The sequence below is a fragment of the Chrysemys picta genome, unplaced genomic scaffold (assembly GCF_011386835.1).
Source record: "Chrysemys picta bellii isolate R12L10 unplaced genomic scaffold, ASM1138683v2 scaf778, whole genome shotgun sequence".
NCBI classification, from domain to species: domain Eukaryota; kingdom Metazoa; phylum Chordata; order Testudines; family Emydidae; genus Chrysemys; species Chrysemys picta.
The window spans coordinates 13,068-30,000 of record NW_027053485.1 but is presented as its reverse complement, the minus strand read 5'-3'; the positions used below and the strand labels follow the sequence as shown (position 1 = coordinate 30,000).

At 56.2% G+C, this 16,933-nt stretch overlaps 1 protein-coding gene across 1 annotated transcript; it reads right to left on the bottom strand.

The window, feature by feature from the left end:
- Window positions 1-11: 11 nt before the first annotated feature.
- LOC135979338 (serine protease hepsin-like) lies at window positions 12-16,414 on the bottom strand. The gene is made up of 5 exons (XM_065579749.1): window positions 16,072-16,414; window positions 14,726-14,843; window positions 14,386-14,486; window positions 447-549; window positions 12-95 (listed from the first exon to the last, which is right to left on the bottom strand). The coding sequence occupies exons 2-5, from the start codon at window positions 14,736-14,738 to the stop codon at window positions 19-21; spliced, it is 294 nt and encodes a 97-aa protein (XP_065435821.1). The 5' UTR covers window positions 14,739-14,843; window positions 16,072-16,414; the 3' UTR covers window positions 12-18.
- Window positions 16,415-16,933: the final 519 nt, after the last annotated feature.

Here is a 16,933-nt window from a genome sequence, read left to right as displayed (position 1 = left end):
GGGGGCAGTAGCTCCCAGTCATATGGCCCTGAGCAGGGGGCTCCCCCACTTACCACCATACAGTCCTTCACTGTCGCTCCCCAGCACAGATGTCACTGCAAGAGACAAGAGAGCCTTAGAGTACATGCAGAGCCCACCATGCCCAGCAGGGGGCAGCAGGAGGGGGATCTCCAGGTGCGCCCAGGGCTGTGATTATGAGGAATGAGGATATGGCATCAGGGAATGTGAGCGGGGGGGCACAGGCAGGGCTGGCAGGTGGGGCTAGCAGGGGGCTATAGGACAGGAGTAAGGGGCATTCGCCGGTTGGGATGGGGTAGTGGGGGGCTAGCAGGGGGCTGCAGGTTGGGAGTGAGGGGCCCGGGCAGGGCTGGGTGGGGGAGCCCAGGGATGGGATACCAGGGGCTTGCGCCTCGGGAGTGAGGGGTCCTGGGGGGCCAGATTCTTACCAATGGCCCACACGCTGGCTCCGATGCCGGCTAAGAGCAGGAAACCACCAGTCACGACAGCCACAACCTTGGGCAGCGACCAGCACGGCACCGTGGGGCCCCCCTGGAACAGGAGGGGGGTTAATGGGCCTGGGAACGAACCACCCCCCTTCCTGGTTCTTAGCACAGGCTGTTGCACTGACTCCCCCCAGCTGACTGGGACCCCCCCACCCCCCGCAGCACACAGCCCTGGGGCTGACCCTGGCATCCTGCCCCCGCTCAGCAGCCCCATATCTCACCCTAGAGGAGTCACAGGCCCTCAGCACCCAGCCTGGGAACCTGCCTGCCCCCCTGCCCCACCCTCCTGCTGTCGACACCCCCCCCCCCACTCCTCCCCATTCAGCCAGCCCCGTGGGCTCCTGTCACCCTCCCGCCCGGGGTTGCTGTGGTACCAGAGGGATGGAGGGAGGGGAAAGTAGGCCTGGGGATGAAATAGGGGCCTGGAGACCCGAGGGGGGGGTTCCAAGCCTCCGCCCCTGTAACCACTAGAACTCCCTCTCCCTGTACCAGGAATAGAACCCAGGAGTCCTGGCTCCCAGCCCCCGCCTGCTTTACCCACCAGACCCCACTCCCCTCCCAGAGCTGGGCACAGAACCCAGGAGTCCTGGCTCCCAGCCCCACAGTGAAGAGTTAATGAATTCTATGTCCCACAGCCCTAGCGTGGCGGGGTGGGGGTTGGTCCAGGGGGACTTTGCCCTTGGGCAGGGTGCAGTGACCCATGGAGACGCAGCACCAGAAAGCGCCTGGCAGGGCTGTTCCCATTGCTGGTGTCCGTCCCCCCCCCCCCCCCGGGGCCCAGCAGGGTCACAGGAGAGGGAACTGGCCCCATGGTGCCACTGACTGGGAGCCCCCACTGCTCAGTTGCCCTGTCTAGGGCCAGCGCATCCACCCCTAGACACTGAGTTCCCTGTGTGCCCCCACAGTGAGGTCCCCCAGCACCCGGGGGTGCCATGCTGCAGGGCACTGGGCACGGGGCTCAGCAGGGGGCACTGTGCTGCAGGGCAGGGGCTCAGCAGGGGGCGCTGTGCTGCAGGGCACGGGGCAGGGGGCTCAGCAGGGGGCACAGCAGGGGGCGCTGTGCTGCAGGGCACGGGGCAAGGGGCTCAGCAGGGGGCACAGCAGGGGGCGCTGTGCTGCAGGGCATGGGGCAAGGGGCTCAGCAGGGGGCGCTATGTTGCAGGGCACGGGGGACAGCAGGGGGCGCTGTGCTGCAGGGCACGGGGCAGGGGGCACAGCAGGGGGCACTGTGCTGCAAGGCACGGGGCAGGGGGCACAGCAGGGGGCGCTATGCTGCAGGGCACAGGGCAGGGGGCGCTGGGCTGCAGGGCACAGGGCAGGGGGCTCAGCAGGGGGCGCTATGTTGCAGGGGCACGGGGGACAGCAGGGGGCGCTGTGCTGCAGGGCACAGGGCAGGGGGCACAGCAGGGGGCGCTGTGCTGCAGGGCACGGGGCAGGAGACTCAGCAGGGGGCGCTGTGCTGCAGGGCACGGGGCAGAGGGCTCAGCAGGGGGCACAGCAGGGGGCGCTGTGCTGCAGGGCACGGGGCAAGGGGCTCAGCAGGGGGCGCTATGTTGCAGGGCACGGGGGACAGCAGGGGGCGCTGTGCTGCAGGGCACGGGGCAGGGGGCACAGCAGGGGGCACTGTGCTGCAAGGCACGGGGCAGGGGGCACAGCAGGGGGCGCTATGCTGCAGGGCACAGGGCAGGGGGCGCTGGGCTGCAGGGCACAGGGCAGGGGGCTCAGCAGGGGGCGCTATGTTGCAGGGGCACGGGGGACAGCAGGGGGCGCTGTGCTGCAGGGCACAGGGCAGGGGGCACAGCAGGGGGCGCTGTGCTGCAGGGCACGGGGCAAGGGGCTCAGCAGGGGGCGCTATGTTGCAGGGCACGGGGGACAGCAGGGGGCGCTGTGCTGCAGGGCATGGGGCAGGGGGCACAGCACGGGGCGCTATGCTGCAGGGCACGGGGCAGGGGGCACAGCAGGGGGCGCTATGCTGCAGGGCACGGGGCAGGGGGCTCAGCAGGGGGCGCTGGGCTGCAGGGCACGGGTCAGGGGGCTCAGCAGGGGGCGCTGGGCTGCAGGGCACGGGGCAGGGGGCTCAGCAGGGGGCGCTGGGCTGCAGGTAGCTGGCTGACAGGCTTTGCAGGGGGCTCCATGCTGTGCGGTTGGGGGCTCAGAAGGGGGAACAGGGCAGGGGCTGAGGAGGGGTTGTTTTGTTCCCATGCTCGGCGTTAGCCCCAAAGCCCCAGCATGTTGCTGTGTTCCTGGCAGCACCATCCCATTTAGTTGACTGATTCCCAGCCCCCCTGCTCTGACCAGTAACCCCCCACCAGGGAGTGGAAGGGGGCTCTGTGGGGACATGGGTGTGCGGCTGGATCTGGCCCATGCCCAGTACAGGGCTGAAGGGCTCTGCCCCGAGCCCAGTGCCTGGTAGCCAGGGGGCCATCTGGGCTGGGGCTGCGGATGCTGTGCTGGGAAGGGGCACAGGATGCGTTTTTTGATCTCCTCACACCTGGCCTGGGAGGATCGGCTCCTGCACTCTCCCCTCCCCCAGCAGCCCAGCCCAGGTGGGGGAAGGGAGCTGCCAGCCTACACCTGGGGAAGGAGAACCAGCGGTTTGGGGCGGGGGGGTCCACCACAGGACAAGTGCTGCTTTCTGAAATGTACAGATGGGGAAACTGAGGCACAGAGAGGGGCAATCGGAGCTGGGGATAGAACCTGGAGTCCTGGCTCCCCCCCACCCACCCCCCAATGTAAGGGGACAACACAAAGACATTTATATCTTCAACTGCACTGAAATAATACAATGGCAACACACTTATTCAACAGTCCTAGTGTCACACAACCAGCCTGTGTGTGTGTAAGGTCACCCTGAGGGGTCAGGGGGACACACTGGGGCTGTATGTTTGTGTACAGTGATCCTGGGGTCACACAACAGGATTCTCTGTGTGTGTGTAGTTGCTCTGGGGTCACACAATGGGGTTGTGTGTGTGTACATTCACCCGGGGAGGGGGTCACACAATGGGGCTCTGTGTGTGTGTGTGTGTGCGTGCGTGTGTATGCATGCAGTCACCCTAGGGTCACACAATAGGGCTGTGTGTGTATGTAAAGTCGCCATAGGGTCACATAACTGGGCAGTGTGTGTGTACAGTCATCCTGGGGTCACACAACAGAACTCTGTGTGTGTACACTTGCCAGGGGGCACAGTAGGGCTGTATTTGTGTGTACAGTCACCCTGGGGGGTCACACAGTGGGGCTGTGTGTGTGTACAGTCACCCTAGGGTCACACCATGGGTGTGTGTGTGTGTGTGTGTGTGTGTGTGTGTGTGTGTGTTTACAGTCACCCTAGGGTCACACAACTGGGCGTTGTGTGTGTGTGTGTGTGTACAGTTGCCCTGGGGTCACACAATGGGGCTCTGTGTGTGTGTACAGTCACCCAAGAGGGCACAGTGGGGCTGTATGTGTGTGTACAGTCACCCTAGGGTCACACAACTGGGTGTTGTGTGTGTGTGTGTGTGTGTGTGTGTGTGTGTGTGTACAGTTGCCCTGGGGTCACACAATGGGGCTCTGTGTGTGTGTACAGTCACCCAAGGGGGCACAGTGGGGCTGTATGTGTGTGTACAGTCACCCTAGGGTCACACAACTGGGCGTTGTGTGTGTGTGTACAGTCGTCCTGGGGTGGCACAGCAGGGCCAGCGATGAGCAGTACCACTAGCAGGAGCCCTCTGGGAGTACAGCTCGCTGGGGGTCCTTGGGCAGAGCCAGACCTGGCTAGATACATACAGCCCCAGCCAGTGCGGAGTGGAACAAGAACAAAAAAAAAAGCGGCCGTGCCGCCCTAGGATTGGGCAGAATGCCGCCTGGAACAGTCTGCCGCCCCAAGCCTGGAGCCGGCCCTGCTCGTGGGCTGTGCAGTGCCTGGCACAAGGCCTGGGGTGGGAGTGCCCAAAGGGTAGCTAATGGCCAGCTGAGCCAGTGGGGAAGCTGCCCCCTTGCGTCTCTTCCCCAGGCCCGGCCAGACGGCTAAAGCACCTCAGCGGCTCACAGCAGGGAGGGCTTTTCCCTCGGGAAAATTCCCACTATTTGTCAAAACACCAAATATCCCCCCGCCCGCCCTCCCCCACACACACACACACACACTTCATTTTTTTCTGCCCAGGGGAAAATCAGAAAGTTCTCAGATAGAACCCAGGAGTCCTGGCTCCCAGCCCTGCCTGCTCTAACTACTAGACCCCAGTCCCCTCCCAAAGCTGGGGAGAGAACCCAAGTGTCCCCCTCCCCCACCACATCCCTTCCCCTCTTCTGCCAAAACGTTTGTTTTCTTGAGAACCTGATTTTCCATCAGAAAACGAGTCACAGCCGGGTCAGCCCCCGCTCCAGGTGCAAGGCCGCGTGAGCAGCCGCCCCGGGCACAGGTCAGCCCCGCTCCATGTCCAAGGCTGTGTGAGCAGCTGTCCCAGGCACGGATCAGTCCCCCTAGCTGCAGGGCCACATGATCAGCCGCCCCAGGGACGGGGTCACCCCCCCAGCTGCAGAGCCACGTGAACAGCTGGGGCAGTGGTGTCCTCACTGGAAGAAGATCAAAAAAGCCACTGCAGCCACTAACCCAAGTTGGCTTCTTCCCGTGGCACACACACCTCCCGCCCGCCCCCCAGGGCTCCCCCTGCTCATGCAGCATACAATCATAGAAGCTTAGGGATCTCAGGAGGTCATCTAGTCCAACCCCCTGCTCAAAGCAGGACCAATTCCCAACTAAAGCATCCCAGCCAGGGCTTTGTCAAGCCGGGCCTTAAAAACCTCTAAGGAAGGAGATTCCACCACCTCCCTAGGTAACGCATTCCAGTGCTTCACCACCCTCCTAGTGAAATAGTTTTTCCTAATATCCAACCTAAACCTCCCCCACTGCAACTTGAGACCATTGCTCCTTGTTCTGTCATCTGGTACCAGTGAGAACAGTCTAGATCCATCCTCTTTGGAACCCCTTTCAGGTAGTTGAAAGCAGCTATCAAATCCCCCCTCATTCTTCTCTTCTGCAGACTAAACAATCCCAGTTCCTTCAGCCTCTCCTCATAAGTCATGTGCCCCAGCCCCCTAATCATTTTTGTTGCCCTCTGCAGGACTCTCTCCAATTGCTCCACATCCTTTCTGTAGTGGGGGGACCAAAACTGGATGCAATACTCCAGATGTGGCCTCACCAGTGCCGAATAGAGGGGAACGATCACGTCCCTCGATCTGCTGGCAATGCCCCTACTTATAAATACCGTTAGCCTTCTTGGCAACAAGGGCACACTGTTGACTCATATCCAGCTTCTCGTCCACTGTAATCCCCAGGGCCTTTTCTGCAGAACTGCTGCCTATCTCAGGGGTGGCCAACCTGTGGCTCTGGAGCCACATGTGGCTCTTCAGAAGTTAATATGCGGCTCCTTGTATAGGCACCGACTCCGGAGCTGGAGCTACAGGCACCAACTTTCCAATGTGCCCAGGGGGCGAAGAAGTGGGCTGTAGTCCACGAAAGCTTATGCTCTAATAAATTTGTTAGTCTCTAAGGTGCCACAAGTACTCCTGTTCTTTTTGCTCAACCCCTGGCTCTGCCACAGGCCCTGCGCCCACTCCCCCCCCTTCCCGCCCCCTCCCCTGAGCCTGCCATGCCCTCACTCCACTCCATCCCCCCCAAGAGCCTCCTGCACACCACAAAACATCTGATCGATGGGGCTGCTGGTGGGTGGGAGGCTCTGGGAGCTGCGGGGGCTGATGGGGGGCTTCTGACATAGGTGCCGATTTCTCGCGCCGGTGGGTGCTCGACCCGCCTCTGAACCTGGGCCAGTCCTGACTCCACCCCTGCCCCACCCCAATTCCAACCCCTTCCCCAAAGTCCCTGCCCCAACTCCACCCCTTCCCTGCCCCTATTCCAACTTCTTCCCCAAATCCCAGCCCCGCCTCTTCCGCACCTCTTCCCCTGAGTGCGCCATGTTCCCGCTCCTCCCCCCTCCCTCCCAGAGCTTGCTATGCCACCAAACAGCTGTTTGGCAGTGGCAAGCGCTGGGAGGTAGGCGGAGGAGTGGGGACGTGGCACGCTCAGGGGAAGAGGAGGTGGGGCGGGAGGGTAAGGGGAGCTTGGCTGCCGGTGCGTGCAGAGCATCCACTAATTTTTCCCTGTGGGTGCTCCAGTCCCGGAGTTGGCACCTATGGCTACTGACATATTACTGTGGCTCTTTGGCAATGTACATTGGTAAATTCTGGCTCCTTCCCAGGCTCAGGTTGGCCACCCCGGCTTAGCCAGTCGGTCCCCAGCCTGTAGCAGTGCATGAGATTCTTCTGTCCTCAGTGCAGGACTATGAACTTGTCCTTGTTGAACATCCCAGCCCTGAGGTGCACCTGCCCCACCCTGACAGGTCAGATTCCTTGTGAGTCTCCCAGGCCACAAACCGCTGCCATGGGGAACTGCTGAGAAAGCACCAGTGGCTCTTGTGGAAGCCACAGACCAGCCCGATTGATGCTGGGGAATCATAGAATATCAGGGTTGGAAGGGACCTCAGGAGGTCATCTAGTCCAACCTCCTGCTCAAAGCAGGACCAATCCCCAGACAGATTTTTACCCCAGTTCCCTAAATAGCTCCCTCAAGGATTGAACTCACAACCCTGGGTTTAGCAGGCCAATGCTCAAATCATTGAACTATCCCTCCTCCCCTGGATGAGTGGATGGATGGAGTCAGGGAACGAGGAGTACACGTGGAGATGGATGGATGGATGTGTGTGGAGATGGATGGAGGGAGGGAGGGAGGGAAGGAAGGGTACATGTAGAGATGGATGGAAGGAGGGGTACATGTGGAGATGGATGGAAGGATGGAGGGATGGAGGGAAGGAGAGGTACATGTGGAGATGAATGGATGGATGGAGGAAAGGAGGGCTACATGTGGAGATTAATGGGTGGATGGAGGGAAGGGTACATGGAGAGAAGGAGGGATACTTGTGGAGATGGATGGAAGGAGGGGTACATGTGGAGATGGATGAATGGATGGATGGAAGGAGGGGTACATGTGGAGATGGATGAATGGATGGATGGAGGGAAGGAGGTGTACATATGGAGATGGAGGGAGGGAGGGCGCGAGGGAGGGAGTGGTATATGTAAATAATACAGCAGGGCAAAGATTATCCAACAAGTTCTTGGAATGTATTGGAGAATTTTTTTTATTTCAGATGGTGGAGAAAGCTACTGGGGAGACGCTGTTCTAGATTTGATTTTGACAAATAGGGAGGAACTGGTTGAATTTGAAAGTGGAAGGCAGCTTAGGTGAAAGTGATCATGAAGAGTTTGTGATTCTAAGGAGTGGTAGGAGGGAAAACAGCACAATAAAGATAATGGATTTCAAGAAGGCAGAGACTTTAGCAAATTCAGGCAGTTGGTAGGTAAGATCCCATGGGAAGCAAGTATAAGGGGGAAAAGAGTTTGAGAGAGTTGGCAGTTTTTCTTAGAGATGTAATTAAGGGAAAAAGAGCAAACTATCCCACTTCAAAGGAAAGATAGGAAGTACAGCAACAGACCACCCTGTCTTAACCAGGAGCTCTTCAACGATCTGAAACTCAAAAAAAAGCGTCCTACAAAAATTGGAAACTAGGTCAAACTACAAAGGATGAATATAAACAAATAACACAAGTCTGTAGGGACAAAATTAGAAAGGCCAAGGCACAAAACAAGATTAAACTATCTAGAGACATAGGGTTAGGGTTAGACTCATAGACCCAGGACAGGGTTACTCAATGCAGGGAGAGAGGGAAACAATAACAGAAAATGTGGAAAGGACAGAAGTGATAAATGACTTTGTTGTTTCAGTTTTTTCCAAAAAGGTTAGTAGTGATTGGACGTCTAGCATGGTGAATGCCAGTGAAAATAGGGTAGGATCAGAGGCTAAAATAGGGAAAGAACAAGTTAAAAATTACTCAGACACGTTAGATGTCTTGAAGTCACCAGGGCCTGATGAAATGTATCCTAGAATACGCAAGGAGCTGACTGAGGAGATATCTGAGCCATTAGCAATTATCTCCCAAAAGTCATGAAAGATGGAAGAGATACCAGAGGACTGGAAAAGGGCAAATATCGTGCCCATCTATAAAAAGGGAAATAAGAACAACCTGGGGAATTACAGACCAGTCAGCTTAACTTCTGTACCAAGAAAGATAATGGAGCAAATAATTACGCAATCAATTTGCAAACACCTAGAAGATAATAAGGTGATAAATAACAGTCAGCATGGATTTGTCAAGAACCAATTGTGTCAAACCAACCTGATACGCTGTCAAAGAAAGCTAACAAGACCTGTGGATGGGGGGGAAGTGGTAGATGTGGTATATCTTGACTTCAGTAAAGCTTTTGATACTGTCTTGCATGACCTTCTCATAGACAAACTGGGGAAATGCAATCTTGATTGAGCTACTATAAGGTGGGCACATAACTAGCTGGAAAACTGTTCCCAGGAGTAGTTATCAGTGGTTCACATTCAAGCTAGAAGGGTATATCAAGTGGGGTCCTGCAGGGATCAGTTCTGGGTTCAGTTCTGTTCAATATCTTCATCCATGATTTAGATAATGGCATAGAGAGTACACTTCTAAAGTTTGTGGACGATACCAACCCGGGAGGGGTTGCAAGTGCTTTGGAGGATAGGATTAAAATTCAAAATGATCTGGACCAACTGGAGAAATGGTCTGAAGTAAATAGGATGAAATTCAATAAGGACAAATGCAAAGTACTCCATTTAGGAAGGAACAATCAGTTGCACGCATACAAAATGGGAAATGACTGCCTAGGAAGGAGTCCTGCGGAATGGACCACAAGCTAAATATGAGTCAACAGTGTAACACTGCTGCAAAAAAATCAAACATCATTCTGGGATGTATTAGCAGGACTATTGTAAGCAAGACACGAGAAGTAATTCTTCTGCTCTGCTCCACACTGATTAGGCCTCAGCTGGAGTATTGTGTCCACTTCTGGGCACCACATTTCAGCAAAGATGTGGAGAAATTGGAGAAAGTCCAGAGAAGAGCAACAAAAATGATTAAAGGTCTAGAAAACATGACCTATGAGGAAAGACTGAAAAAATTGAGTTTGTTTCGTCTGGAGAAGAGAAGACTGAGACAGGACATGATAACAGTTTTCAAGTACATAAAAGCTTGTTAATAGGAAGAGGGAGAAAAATTGTTCTTCTTAACCTTTGAGGACTGGACAAGAAGCAATGGGCTTAAATTGCAGCAAGGGAGGTTTAGATTGGACATTAGGAAAAACTTCCTGTCAGGGTGTTTAAGCACTGGAATAAATTGCCTAGCGAGGTTGTTGAATCTCCATCATTGGAGATTTTTAAGAGCAAGTTGAACAAACACCTCTCAGGGATGGTCTAGATAATACTTAGTCCTGCCATGAGTGCAGAACACTGGACTAGATGACCTCTCATGGTACCTTCCACTCCTACACTTCTATGATTCTATGTGGGCTGGCTGGATGGATGGAGGAGTGTGTGTGTGGAGATAGATGTATAGATGGATACCTGTGGGGATGGACGGATGGAGGGGCATTTGTGGGAATGGATGGATGCATGTGGAGTTAGATGGATGGAGGGATACATGTGTGGATGGATGGATGCATGTGGAGATGTATGTATGTATGGATAGACAGACAAGAAAATGAAGGGATACATGTGAGGATAGATGGAGGGGTACGTGTGGAGATGGATGGATGGGATGTGTGTGGAGATGGATGGATAGATGGATGGATGGATGGATGGATGGAGAGATATATGTGAGAATGGATGGATGGATACATGTGGGGATGGATGCATGGATTCGTGTGGAGATAGATGGACGGATGGATTGAGAGTGATGTGTGGAGATGGATGGATGGATATATGTGGAGATGGATGGATGGAGAGGTATGTGTGGGATTGGATGGATGGATACGTGGATGGATGGATGAGATGTGTGTGGAGATGGAGGGAAGGGTACGTGTACCTATTATATAGCTATCAGATCACTACACCTCCATACTCCATGAAGAAACCCTAAATCGATAACGCCTATAACACCACTGCAGCTGCCATCTGACAGTATTTTTAGTATTTGTTAGTAAATATTAACCCTTTTAGTCCTTTACTCTCCATATATTTGATTCATTTATATATCAACTATGCTTTAGAATCTGTATGATATTAACAAAGGAGATGTTTGAATTCTAAGGCCCAGAACACTGGGCCTTGTCCTATAAGTAAGATCATGTATTTTATCTATTAGGCTTTAATCTAATAATCTGTGGCATCTCCATGCCTATAGAACACCAGATATCCTTGATTCCCTTAATCAAAGGCTAAAATAGGGAACGAACAAGTCAAAAATTACTTATACAAGTTAGATGTCTTCAAGTCACCAGGATGAAATGTATCCTAGAATACTCAAGGAGCTGACTGAGGAGATATCTGAGCCATTAGCAATTATCTTCCAAAAGTCATGGAAGACACGAGAGATTCCAGAAGACTGGAAAAGGGCAAATATCGTGCCCATCTATAAAAAGGGAAATAAGGACAACCCGAGGAATTACAGACCAATCAGCTTAACTTCTGTACACAGAAAGATAATGAAGCAAATAATTAAGCAATCAATTTGAAACATCTAGAAGATAATAAGGTGATAAGTAAGAATCAGCATGGATTTGTCAAGAACAAAACTTGTCAAACCAACCTGATAGCTTTCTTTACAGGGTAACAAACCTTGTGGGTAGGGGGGAAGCGATAGACATGGTATATCTTGATTTTAGTAAAGTTTTTGATACGGTCTCACATGATTTTCTCATAAACAAACTGGGAAATGCAACCTAGACGGAGCTATTAGAAGAAGGTGGGTTCATAATTGGCTGGAAAACCGTTCCCAGAGAGTAATTATCAGTGGTTCACAGTCATGCTGGAAGGGCATAACGAGTGGGGTCCCTCAAGGGATCAGTTCTGGGTCCAGTTCTGTTCAATATCTTCATCAATGATTTAGATAATGGTATAGAGAGTACACTTCTAAAGTCTGCAGAGGATACCCAGCTGGGAAGGGTTGCAAGTGCTTTGAAGGATAGGATTAAAATTCAAAATGATCTGGACAAACTGAAGAAATGGTCAGAGGTAAATAGGATGAAATTCAATAAGGATAAATGCAAAGTACTCCACTTAGCAAGGAACAATCAGTTGCGTTCATACAAAATGGGAAATGACTGCCTAGGAAGGAGTGCTGCGGAAAGGGGTCTGGTGCTTATAGTGGACCACAAGCTAAATATGAGTCAACGCTGAAATGCTGTTGCAAAAAAAGCGAACATCATTCTGGGATGTATTAGGAGGAGTGTTGTAAGTAAGACATGAGAAGTCATTCTTCCGCTCTACTCTGCGCTGATTAGGCCTCAACTGGAGTATTGTGTCCAGTTCTGGGCGCCACATTTCAGCAAAAATGTGGAGAAATTGGAGAAAGTCCAGAGAAGAGCAACAAAAATGATTAAAGATCTAGAAAACATGAGCTATGAGGGAAGATTGAAAACACTGGGATTGTTCAGTCTGGAGAAGAGAAGATTGAGAGGGGATATGATAACAGTTTTCAAGTACATAAAAGGTTGTTACTAGGAGGAGGGAGAAAAATTGTTCTTCTTATCCTCTGAGAATAGGACAAGAAGCAATGGGCTTAAATTGCAGCAAGGGAGGTTTAGGTTGGACATTACAAAAAACTTCCTGTCAGGGTAGCTAAGCACTAGAATAAATTGCCCAGGGAGGTTGTTGAATCTCCATCACTGGAGATTTTTAAGAGCAGGTTGGACAAACACCTGTCAGGGCTGGTCTAGATAATATTTAGTCCTGCCATGAATGCAGGGGACTGGACCTCGCGAGGTCCCTTCCAGTCCTATGATTCTATGAATATAGATCTAAGGCTGATGTAAACATTAAACCTGGGATTGATGAGGGGTGATTTTTGCTAGGGAGAATCACTAGGGAAGAATGATCATGGGGAAAGAAGGACACACTGAGAGAGATTATCTTGAACTTGAACAACGTTGGTCATCTCCACTGTAAATAATGCTGCCTTCACACATCAATCAGTACAGACTTCCTCTGAAAGGAAATCCCATCAGAACAGATGATTCTGGGCCAGGGAGGCTGGAACAATGTGTATCGTGGGGGTGCTGAGAGCCATTGAACCAAACTGTTAACCCTGGATAGGCTGGAAACCACTTCAAGTCAGGGGGTCCTGCCGCACCCTTAGTTCTGGGCGGGTTTTTGTGGCAAGGAGGGGTCTCTTTGGCTATATAACGACAGAAGGTTTGGAACTTAGTTGGGGGATGAAACTGTGCATCCCACCCGTTCCAGTGGAGAAGTAGGGTGACCAGATGTCCCGATTTTATAGGGACAGTCCCGATTTTTGGGTCTTTTTCTTATATAGGCTCCTATTACCCCTCACCCCTGTCCTGATTTTACACATTTGCTGTCTGGTCACCCTATGGAGAAGGGACACGGCCAACTCTGCCCCTCACCGCGGGGTGGGGCTGGATCTGTTCTTACTTTGCGGTGCACAGGGCTGTGCCGATTGTCGACTGAGGATTTTGGTTACAGAATTCCAGCTGACCCTCTTATATGACAATCTCAAACCGCCATTAACTTCAGACTCACAACAATATCACCTCTGCCCCTCCCCTGCCAGCTGGGCCAGCTCCTTACCCCCACCAGCCATGCACCAATTCCCCACCCTTCCCCCACTGGCTTCACCCACCTCCCCACCCACAAACCTCCCCTCCCCTATCTGCCCCTAGCCCTGCCCCTTCTCCCCAGCCTGCCCTCTGGGGTGGGGAGGGGGCCAGCCTGGAGTGGGGGACCAGCAGGGAGCTGAGCTGAGCTCAGGCAGCGTGACCCTCTCGTGTCCTCTGCCCAGCCATCTGGCACTGTTAATGATCTATTTCTCCTGCAGTTCGGGGAGGGGGGGTGCGATCAGAAAAGCGGGGGGGGGGGGGAGTGTGGATTGGGAAGGGGCAGATGGGTGTGGGATGTAGGATTGGGAGAGGGGTGAGAGCGTGGGATCAGGGACTGGGGGAGGAGTGGGAATAGGGATTGGGGAGGGGTGGGGGACTAGAGAAGGGGGTGTTGGATCAGGGAAGGGGAGAGGGATTGGGGAAGGGGTAGGGACATGGGATCAGGAATTGGGAAGGGCGGGGGTGTGGAATATGGGGCCGGGGGAGGAATGGGATCAGGGATTGGGGAGGGGCTGGGACGTGGGATTGGGGAGGGGCTGGGACGTGGGATCAGGCATTGGGAAGGGGTGGGGTATGGGATATGGGACTGGGGGAGGGACGTGGGATCTGAGAAGGGGTGGGATCTGGGATTGGGGAGGGGTGGGGTGTAGGATATGGGACGGGGGAAGGGGAGGGATGTGGGATCAGGGATTGGGAAGGGGTGGGATTTGGGACTGGGGGAGGGATGGGATCAGGGATTGGGAAGGGGTGGGGTGTGGGATTTGGGACTGGGGGAGGGATGGAATCAGGGATTGGAGAGGGGTGGGGTGTGGGATATGGGACTGAGGGAAGGGGAGGAACGTGGAATCAGGGTTTGGGGAGGGGGTGGAATATGGGACTAGGGGAGGGTGGGATCAGAGATTGGGAAGGGGTGGGAAGGATATGGAACTGGGGGAGTTGTGGGATCAGGAATGGGGGAGGGGTGGGGAGATTGGAGATGGGGGTGTTGGATCAGGGAAGGTAGGAGGGATTGGGGAGAAGGCAGGGGCATGGATGGGATCAGGGATCCCCCAATCATGGGGGGCATGGCACTGGGCGGAGGCACTGGCTAGGGCAGGAAGCAGGATGTGGGATTAGGGCAGGAGTAGCCTGCGGCCCAGCTCCCCTGCGACTCACCGTCTTTCTCAGCCATCTCCTTGCCGCGGTTAATGATTGACTGGAGCCAGTGGGCCGGGCCAGACAGACCCTGCTCCCCTGGCACCCGGCAAGTCCTGCACCCTGGGGACAGAGAGCACAGCGGGGCGGTGACTACAGGGTTCCCAGCCCTGGCTGGCGCCAGCACAGGACTCCTGGTCTCTGAGATCCTGCTCGGGGACCCCAAATCCCCTCCTTCTGCAGCCTTTCATCCCACAGGCGTGGACACACAGGGATGGCTTGCCCGGAGCTGAGGTGTAGTCACCTCTCGGGCAGGGCAGCTGGGGAACAGCTGCACATAACACCTCGTGGGGATGGCTCACCCGGTGCTGACATGCAGCCACTTCTGGAGTGGGGCCCGATTCTGCGCTGCCCAAGCTCCACGTACTGAACCACATCCCCTGCAAGCCCATGGGGCAGGCACTGGCTGTGGGAGCCGCACTGTGGGGAGACAACCACAGCATCCAGCCAGCCACTGCCGAGCCTGCACTGCTGTTTTGGCAACGGGCAGTGCTGGATAAACCATTCCCCCATGTGCCTTTCCATCCGCCCATCCCCCATCCAGCCACCCACCCATCCCCCATCCATTGCCCCACGCACCTCTCCATCCACCCATCCCCCATCCACCTGTCCATCCATCCCCCCACGCACCCTCCATCCACCCATCGATCCCCTCACGCACCCCTCCATCCACCCATCCACCCACCCATCCATTGCCCCATGCACCCCTCCATCCTCCCATCCCCCATCCATCCACCCACCCATCCCCCCAGGCACCCCTCCATCCTCCCATCCCCCATCCACCCACCCATCCATTGCCCCACGCACCCCTCCATCCTCCCATCCATCCATCGCCCCACGCACCCCTCCATCCACCCATCCCCCATACAGCCACCAACCCATCCCCCCACACACCCCTGCACCACAGCCACTACCCATCCTCCGCCACACCTCTCCGTCCATCCATGCATCCCCCCACATGCCCCTTCATCCACCCATTGACCCCACGCACCCCACCCCCATTCTCCCTCACACCCCTCCATCCGCCCCATCCACCCCACACACCCATCCCTCCGTGCACCCATCCCCCAGGGGGAGGCGTGATCTGGGTGTAGTGCCCAAGGGGGGTGGGAGATTTGGGGCACAGTGCCCAGTGGGGGTCAGAGTGGGGATCTGAGTGCAGTGCCCAGGGGGAGGGGTGATGTGGGTGCGGTGCCAAGGGGGTCCAGGGTGGGAGGTGTTGGATGCATGGAGCCTAGAGCAGGGGTGTCTGTGGTGGGGGTGTCCGAGGATACTGCTCTGCGTGGGGGTGTCCGGGGCGGGGGTGTCTGGGGTGGGGGGTGCCCAGGGCGGGGGTGTTGGGGGCACAGTGCCTTGGGCAAGATGCCCGTGGGGGGGTCCGAGCACAGTGCCCTGAGAGGGGGTGCCCGGGGGGGGTGTCTGGGGCAGTGCCATGGGCGAGATGCCCAGGGTGGGGGTGCCCGAGCACAGTGCCCTGGGAGGGGGTGTCTGGGACACAGTTGCCTTGGGCGAAATGCCCAGGGTGGGGGTGCCCGGGAGCAGTGCCTGGTGCAGGGGTGTCGGGGGCGGGGTGTCCGGGGCGCGGTTCATGGGGCGGGACTGTCGGGGCGCGATCCCCGGCCAGTGCCCGGGGCGGGAGGTCCCTTACCCGTGACACGTCCCTGCGGCTCCGGCTGGCCGCGGGCTCACCATGCAGCTGGCCGGGGCTGGGCAGGGGCCGGCATGGCGGGGGGCGCCGGGGTCACCGGGCCCAGGCGGCAGCTCAGCGGGGCGATGGTTCACCTGGGGCGGGCGGAGCCGGGGGCCCGGCAGGGGAGCGCGGGGCTGGGGGAGGGGCCGGGCCGGGCTGCCCAATGGGCGTGGCCGCTGCAGGACACCTGTGCATGTCGCGCCCCCCCCCCCCGGAGGAGGGGGGGCAGGGGACTGGGGGGACCAGGCTACACACAGCACATGTGGGAGGGGAAGACGGAGCTGGAGCTGGAGCTGGAGCTGGAGGGGAGGGGAGCCAGGACTCCTGGGTTCCATCCCAGGTCTGGGAGGAGTGACCTGCCAGGAAGCCCCGCCCCTCGCAGCCCCCCTCCCTTTTCCTGGCAGTGCCGCCTCCCTTCGCTCAATGGGGCCATTGTGTCCTGTGCACCTCGGGTCTCCCCTTCGCCTGCGCAGGGGCTGGGAGGAGGGGAGCGGGGGAGGCAGATGGCAAACCCTGCTCTGGCTGGGTCCCAAGCTGCTGGCTGCGAGGCCTGGCATTTTCCAGGGGAGGAGCGCACACTCTGCGGTCCCCCTCCCGCCCCTTCAACCCCGGGGGATAGAGGGGAAACTGAGGCACGGTGAGATGCATGTGACTGCAGCCTGCCCTGTTCCACCCCGTTAGCCCCTTCCCGTGGGCAGAAAGAGGTCAAGCCCACTCTGGGCCTGCATCCAGCCAGCCCCTGGAACAGGTGCCTGGGGACGGTGGGGACAGGCAGCACCCAGGTCCCCAGGCCAATGGAGTTTGCTGACTCAGGTCTCTG

Bases quoted from the DNA above. Each gene is read 5' to 3' on its own strand.
- LOC135979338 (XM_065579749.1), bottom strand. The intron at 550-14,385 runs GGTGAGTCGCAG...CTCCTGTTCCAG, and splicing joins AGGAGATGGCTGAGAAAGAC to GGGGGCCCCACGGTGCCGTG. The intron at 96-446 runs GTAAGAATCTGG...TGTCTCTTGCAG, and splicing joins AGCCAGCGTGTGGGCCATTG to TGACATCTGTGCTGGGGAGC.